General features: G+C 42.2%; 2 protein-coding genes across 2 annotated transcripts; both read left to right on the top strand.

Annotated features, from left to right (window-relative positions):
• Nucleotides 1-381: 381 nt before the first annotated feature.
• On the top strand, nucleotides 382-1,329 carry LOC308461886 (olfactory receptor 13G1-like; the record flags this gene model as incomplete). The annotated part of the gene is made up of 1 exon (XM_080979054.1): nucleotides 382-1,329. One exon carries the CDS (start codon nucleotides 382-384, stop codon nucleotides 1,327-1,329), a length of 948 nt encoding a protein of 315 aa, XP_080835180.1.
• Nucleotides 1,330-7,063: 5,734 nt separating this feature from the next.
• On the top strand, nucleotides 7,064-8,002 carry LOC308461885 (olfactory receptor 10A4-like; the record flags this gene model as incomplete). The annotated part of the gene is made up of 1 exon (XM_080979053.1): nucleotides 7,064-8,002. One exon carries the CDS (start codon nucleotides 7,064-7,066, stop codon nucleotides 8,000-8,002), a length of 939 nt encoding a protein of 312 aa, XP_080835179.1.
• Nucleotides 8,003-8,369: the final 367 nt, after the last annotated feature.

Here is an 8,369-nt window from a genome sequence, read left to right as displayed (position 1 = left end):
AATGATGGGAGCTGTAGTCCAGCAATACCTGGAGAGCCACAGGTTCCCCATCCCTGACTTACAGCCTAACAGGGTAAGGGGTGTGGAGTGGCTGGAGGCTGCAAGAGACTGCTAAATTCACACCTCAAAGGCTTCTATTTGTCTTTGTCAGCAGTTTTTGACTGCCTTGCAACAGTTGACAGCCATGTAATTTTGTGTGACCTATTTCTTATTTCCTGCCGATCCCACTGGAGATGTGTGAATATACTGAAAAATGTCCTGTTTCTGAACCTGGGGGTTCCAGATCATGCTTCATCCTCTATGAATTTGTCTTCATGAATTTGACCTGAGGTTAAGTCCCAATAAATTTATTCATCTGGACAAGTCAGCACTATCAGACACATGGAACTGAAGAACCAGTCAGCAGTTCAAGATTTTATTTTGCTTGGCTTATCCAGCTCCCCTGAACATCAGAAAATCATATTTTGGGGGTTCACTTTAATCTATGCAACTGCTTTGTCAGCCAACTTCCTCTTCATCTTCACTTTAAGCACTTGCCGCAAACTCCACACCCCCATGTATTTCCTGCTCATCCATTTGTCCATAGCAAACATGTTTTGTATCTCGGTGACAATTCCAAAGATGCTCCAGACTACTTTGGCCTCCAGGAAGACCATCTCATTTTCTGGCTGCATAGCCCAGGTCTACTTTTTCTTGTGGGCTCTGGGAACAGAGATATTGCTGCTTTCCTTTATGGCCTTTGATCGCTTCATCGCCATCTGCCATCCTTTGCAGTACACAGTCATCATGAGGAGGGAAGTGTACATTGGGGTGGTGGCTGGAGTGTGGGTGGCGGGGATGATCAATTCTGCCGTTCACACGGGGCTTGTGCTTCGCCTTTCCTTCTGCAACTCCAACATCATCAACCACTTCTTCTGTAACTTGCCTCCTTTGCTGATGTTGTCTTGCTCAGACATCAGCCTCAATGAAGCCATGGCTTATGTAGCTGATGCGGTCTTCTCCATGGGTAGCTGTTTGCTGACATTAACATCATATTTGTTGATTCTGACAACCATCTTTAGAATTCAATCTACTGAAGGGAAGAAGAAAGCCTTCTCCACTTGCTCTTCTCACCTCCTTGTTGTCAGCTTCTACTTTTCCACCATCATCTACACATACATCAGGCCTACCTCAACCGCATCCCAAGAAGAAGACAAGGTTATCGCTATCCTTTACTCAGTGGTGACTCCTGTGCTCAACCCTGTCATATATTCCTTGAGAAATAAAGAAGTTAAAGAGGCACTGAAGAAGCTCACAAGTAGAACCCTGCTGAGAGTTAGTGTTGGGTAGTGGTTTGAGTGCTGGACTTTGACTGAGAGAGACTTGGCTTTAAAGTCTCACTCAGCCACTGAGTGTTTTCTCTCATCTAAACCTATCACATTGGATAAGGTTGTGAGAGCCATGTACATTGCCTGAAGCAGCTTGTAGTTAAAAAACCGTAATATCTAAATAGATAGAATCATAGAATCGTAAAATTGGACCTGGGATCTTTGATATGGAAAGCCTATGCTCTATCACTGAGCCACAGCCCTTCCCGATACTAATTGGGAAAGTATCAAAACTAGACTTTGGGGGTTGCTGTAGGAATATCCCTAAGTGTGCAGTATAAATAGTACTATAATTGATCATACTACATAACCAAGGGATATAAACCCAGACACAGCAGTGTCTTCCTGAGGGAGATTCATTTGGCCAATGTGACTGATGCCTAGGGAAAGGCCCAACTGGTTACAATAGAGAGCAGCTCCCTGTAAATTTATATCCATAAACTAAGCTTCAGTGTTTATTAGAACATGGCTGTGCAACTTACTTAGTAGGCAGGGTGCAATTTCCCTACATCCCTGCTTACTAAGTAACCTTCAACAGAGCTGGCTCATTTACTGTTATGTATGTATTTAGTTAATTAGGTAGGCAGGCAGATAATTTTATGCACCGTTCCATATCTCAAAGAAACCTCTGAATGATTTCCATGATCATAAAAGCATCATCGGAAAATACAAAAAATAATAATTACTCCACGTTTTACAGAAGTGCAAAACACTTGGATAAAAAAACCTCTTAAAGCAATAGTATAAATGAAAACAACTAATATATGTGGGCCATAATAAGTACTAGTTCCAAAATGTAGTAATACAACAGAGATAACAGTCCCTACCAACCAGGTATGCAAGAGTGTAGTTTTTAATGTTTGGTGTTCTTGTTGTTGAGTGGTTTCCTGTGTTTTTCTTGGAAGCTGCCCAGAGTGGCTGGGGCAACCCAGTCAGATGGGTGGGGTATAAGAAATAAAAAGTTGTTGTTGTTGCTGTTGTTGTTGTATGTTTAAAGGGAGCAGTAGCAGTCAAACCTGCTGTCATCTCCCCAACTTAAGCTCACACTACATGGTGAGGCAAAATTACACACACTCTTCCCTTAGAGCTCCCTGCTCTCACCATGGAGCACCCAGAGGCACCTTTGCTGCCTCCAGTGACCGTCCTTGGTAAATGCATATATTTACATGATTCATTAAAAACATAAATAAACAGCGATGCATGGTGATGTGGCAGTTGTGGGACTCCAGAAGATACAGCTGTCAAAAAGTATATGGTGGCGAGAAAGACCTTGACAGAGAGATAAAGGTGGCCAGAGGATTGTTGAAGCTGGGTGGATGAGAAAGAAACAGGAAAGCCACACTAATGACTCTCCCCATATCACCCCTTGCCTTCAGCCTCTCCCATTTCCCCCCTTCTTTTATGATAACCCCTTTTATGCAAGCACCTTCCTTTCACTACATCTGCTATTTTTCTCATTTAGATGGTGCTTTAATGTGCAAATGCAGCACACATCACATCAGCAAATAACAGAATACATGTCATTATCACCACTTCAAGATTTTTAACCAGAACACTTGATCCCATTGGCATGTCATAAACAAAGCCAGGCTCTGGATCAGGGTTGCTAATTGCTTCATGCACTACTTTCTACATAGGTTTCCATAGGCCCCTGTTTTTTGCACGTGCATTCACGCACACACACACACATTATTGGTGGGTATTTGATTGGTCAATACAAACTGGAACCTGCAGTGGACTGAAGTCAAAAACCAACCTTCAGCACCATGGAGAGCTGCCCTGGAAGATTCACAGTTCAACCTTCATATTTGGCATGCTGGTTCGCTCAAGTGAAGGTCACTTCTCATCATTTAAATTAATGAGCCTAAGTTGTCTATGTCCCTTAATTTCAGTAGGTCTACTCTGACTAGCATTGGACACAGCCTATTGTTGTTGTTGTTGTTGTTAATTATTATTATTATTATTATTATAGCTTCAGTTTTCAATCTACGCTTACATTCGTTAACTTAATAGATGTCTGGTGGATTTTCTAAATGAAGCAACCACACTACAACTTGCACAATGAATGAAATGCAAACTTTGTGCCACCACACCACACCCTCACCTATACACATAAATCTCAGCTGTAGGGTCCAAATAGGATCCCCCAGTCTTCTCTATCTTAGAGTTTTCCCAAGCTACACCTCCTCTGCAGCTACATCCTCTATCCCAGACCACACCACTCACCAGCCCTATTTTTCACCCTCGTTGGGCATGCTTGCCTGGCTGGAATGTATCTTTCTATTTTGATAAAGCTCCTTGCTTCCCTGGATGGATGATAGATAGGCATGTAAGCATGTTCATCGTAACCAGCGCACTGTCCAAAGGTAAAATTTGCAATCATTGCTCCACCCACTTTTACCCACCACTGGCATGTAGGGCCTGGAAGGTTGCTTGGGAAGGAATGTGACCTTGGGTCACTATTCCCCTGCCATACACAGAATATGTCCAATTCTTCCCTTGCCTAGCTTAAATCAGTGACATTCGTTCTCCTCCTTTGTCATTTCCATGTGGGAATTCTTACTGGAAACTGCAATTTTCAAAGCATGCTGAGGATTCCTAGAAGGACCCATTAGACTCATATTGGAATTACAAGAAAGTTCTTTGCATCTCTTCATTTAATTTCTCTAGAGGTTAATTAAAACTCTCCGTTGATTCTACAAGGACAGTGCTCAATTGATCACTTTGGAGCTTCATCCCTGTAGTTCCCTGTGTTCAATTTTAGATCAGAAATCAACTTGTAGTAGAGAATCACTAATGCAATCCCTCTCAGAAGACTCTGAGGCAGCATCCTCAACTCCCCATGCTACTGAGGGTAAATGTTTTGTTTTAGAATGATGCTGTTATTTAAAATGATCAGACGGTGAAGCTGAGTTAAAGTTTAAGTGAGTTTTTATCGTAAGCCAACAATTAGTATTAATCGTAAGCATGATCGCAGCCTATCAGCTATGAGTACCATATGGTAGTAATGACTCCTGCTTATGTGTCCTAACTCTGTTGTGCCAGTGCTTGTCTAATGAAACATGCATTTGTGAATTTGCAATCCCCACATCAGTGTTCCCATCTGTGAAATACCCACCCACAGGATCACCTCACAAGTACTGCCTTTAAAGATGGTTGAGAAAGTACAGGAGCCCAAACACTGATTTGGGGTCAGGCTGTTTGAACATATTACGCAAATATTGTACCACTTGTGGCCAATATGAGAAGAATAAAGGACTTACTTTATGTCAAGCTAAAAGACAAGTGGTTCCATCCCCTTTTCAGAATAAGTTGTGCCCCTTTTCCCAGAAGTTTCACCTTTTCATATAAATTTTATCAGAGTTCAAGGAGACATTTCAGCCAAGCAAAACCAGTTGCGGCATGAAGTAGGACCTTAAGCAGGGAGGGCTGGAGGAGGGTGGCGGTGGCCCAGAGAGGATCCCTGGGCCTGAGGTTCCCCACATCTGACCTAAACTCTTTTAAGGACAGAAAATTACAGAGACAGACATTTTCATGACTTTATCAAATGCCATAACTGAAGGTGTCAACCCAATATTAACTGAATGAGAGTTCCACAATTTGGGGCCACCACTGATATGGCCCCCATCTCTCACACTCACCAATCTAACGAATTCCAATGATACAGTATGAGTGCACTGGACTGATTGCTGGATATCTTAAGGTTATTGAGTGTTTAAAAGTTTTAAATTGTGTTCTTTTTATAATGTCGCTTATATTGTTTAGTTTACATATATTACATTTGCAATGATATTTCCCTGAAATGCCAGATAATAGATCTGTGTCATCAATTAATTAAACACCTTGGAATTTAAGTGATGGGAGCAGCGGATAATATTGAAGACATGGCAGTGAAAAGGAGACCTGACAGAATTCAAATACAAAAGATTGACTTTCTGTAGCTCCAAGCATGGGGGGGCGGGATGCAACTCTGCCCATCAATTTTGTATGGTTCATCATCACGCTGACAGGATGTCTGCTCAGAAACCAAATACTCAGTTGATTCCTTCCCCAACCTTCCCCCTGCCATTTGTTTACCAAATCCCACTTCAATTAACAATGCCTTTGCCTCATGGCTTTGTAAGGAGACAATCCACCAGGTCCCTTTAGAATTCTGGTCCCGTGGACCTAATGGGAATTTAAAAGCCCCTTTTCTAACCATGCTTAGTACCATGATTTCAGCAACCAACAAAGTATCTGAAGAAAGATCTTCTCCAGATATATACTAACTGAAGCGGCATTGCAGCAAAAGAATCTTCAGTGCTTGGACTTCCCAATGAATGGTGCAGAAGTTCCAGTTTTTATTCAGTGGACATTTGTCATCTACCTGAAAATTATCAGAAAGCTAAAAGAAATGTAAGATCTATTTACCATAGGTTACCTAAGGGTGTGGTTGTTTGGTCGGCTGGCTGGCTGGTTCCTTCACTCATAAAAGGAAGGAGATAGAGTTTATATGGTTTTTAAGTAATTCTGTTTTAAGTAATTTAATTAATTGATCAACGTATTGTGGGGGGCTTTTTGTTATGTTGTAGGTAGCTATTGCATAATTTGTTTGTGGACATGGTTACATGTTACAGGCCCGAGGTGACTGTACATTAGTGGAAGTTTCCATTGTTGTCTCAAGGAGATGGTGTAAAAAAACGCTTTAGGTTTACGAAATATTTTAGCACATGACCTCAAAACTCTCCAACAGGGATCCGTACTCAATCAATTATTTATTAGGTGATCACAGACTTACTAAAGGGGTGAACCTGGAGTTCATTGGAGTCTTCCTCACTATCTGAACCAAGCACTGATAGATCAGTATAGTTCAAATTATTTTAGAGGTGCCTAGAATACAAAAGAAACCACATTTAAATTTGAAAGGAGCAATTGTGACAAATAAGCCTGAGATCCGGACAAAAGGGAATACTTATTCACACAGCGCATTGCTAAGCTATGGAATTCGCTACCACAATGTGTGGTAACCTGGGTGGCTTTCAAAGGGTCTCAGACAAATTCATGGAGGATAAGGCTCTCCACACTGGCCTTATGGGTGGTATGGCTCTAAATACCAGTTGCTGCGAATCACAAGTGGGGAGAGCTCTGCCATGCTCATATCCTACTTGTAGGCTTCCCATTGGCTGGTCACTGTGGGAACAGGATGCTGGATGAGAGGGGCCTTTGGTCAGATCCAGCAGGACTCTTCTTATGTTCTTATGTCCAACAAGAGTTGATCGTAGGTTAGTTGAAAGACTGCAAAGTCACACAAAATGCATTGTTCACAAATACTAAAACTGTTACCCCTTGCATACGTTTCCAAGGGATTGGTTCCATTGAACTCAGCAAGACTTACCTCTGAGTAAAAACAAAAAAATCAGGATGTAAATCTTCTATTTGACATACCTAAGGCACTTGAATTACAGGCTGGTGCCCATTTTGCAAGCATTCAATTGACGAGTGACCTCCAACATTCTGGACCCAGAAGAGGGCAGAGTGGGGTGGAACTGGGGGCAGAACAGGGTGTAGCAGGGCGGGTGGGCTTATGTGCATTCTGCCAATGCACACAGGTGCCACGAATACAATCCCACACAAATCAGGGGTTGCCTGTAATACTAACCCTCGTCTCTTTATCTGCAGCTCTTGTTATGTCTCCAGGAACCCCTCTGGATGATGACATGAAAAGAGGCAACCAGTCCTGTTTGACTGAGATTGTATTTTTGGGCTTCTCAGATTTCCAGAGCATGCAAGCGCTCCTTTTTTTGCTGGTACTAATGTTCTACTTGGTGGCATTGATTGGGAACAGCCTGATATTGATCATCACGGTTGCCGAGCCTACCCTTCACACACCAATGTACTTCTTCCTCCGGAACTTGTCCTTTTTGGAAATCGGCTACACCACATCCATCATTCCAAAGACGCTTGAACATTTACTGTCAGAGAATCAGACCATATCCTTTGTAGGCTGCGGGATTCAAATGTATTTCTTTATTCTCTTTGGTATTACTGAGTGTTGCCTTCTTTCTGTTATGGCATTCGACCGCTACGTCGCCATCTGTAAACCCCTGCAATACTCCTGCATCATGAGCCCTAAGGAATGTGCTCTGCTGGCTGCTATTTCATGGGCCATTGGTAGCTTGGTGGCTTTGGGCCAGTCCATTTCTATATTTACTCTTCCTTATTGTGGCCCTAACAGAATCAGCCATTTTTTCTGTGATATTCTGCCTGTTTTGAGACTGGCTACCACTGACACCTTCAAGAATGAAGTGGCAGTTGCTACGGTAACTGTGTTCTTTATCCTGGTACCATTTTTGCTCATCCTGTTGTCGTATATGCTCATCATCGCCACCATCCTAAGGATGCCTTCAGCCAAGAACAGACGCAAAGCCTTCTCCACCTGCTCCTCACATCTCATTGTCGTTTCTCTTTTCTACGGAACTGTCACTTTCACCTACGTTCGACCCAAATCAGTCTATTCCCTAGACAGCGACAGGATCCTTTCTCTCCTCTACACAGTAGTGACACCATCATTCAACCCAATTATTTACAGCCTGAGGAACAAAGAGATAAAAGCTGCTTTCAAGAAATCAATAGCAAGGAAGGAAGGTCTTTCTTAGATAATAATCTAGCTGTATCAAACCAATTCCATTTATCTGTTGCACTACAACAGGAATCCATTGATACTGTATTTTTAAATTGTTATAACTTGCCCAGGGGCTTTATAGTGAAGGACAGGTAAGAAATTGAGATGATAAGAATAACAATACCATTTAAGGCATTTATATACTACCTAATCATTAGCATCTGTAAGGGGTGTACATAAAATAAATCACACAGAATAAACCAATAAAACTGAACAGATGCCTGAACATTTTCTTAAAACACCTGCTGGAATAAGGAGATCTTTGTCATGCACTTGAGGTTCAACATGGAGGGTGGCTAAATAATAATGCTGTGTGGATGGGTGGGTGGGTGTGGGTGGGT

This window comes from Podarcis pityusensis (genome assembly GCF_964106645.2).
Source record: "Podarcis pityusensis genome assembly, chromosome: 13".
NCBI classification, from domain to species: domain Eukaryota; kingdom Metazoa; phylum Chordata; class Lepidosauria; order Squamata; family Lacertidae; genus Podarcis; species Podarcis pityusensis.
This window is presented reverse-complemented; position numbering and strand designations above follow the sequence as displayed.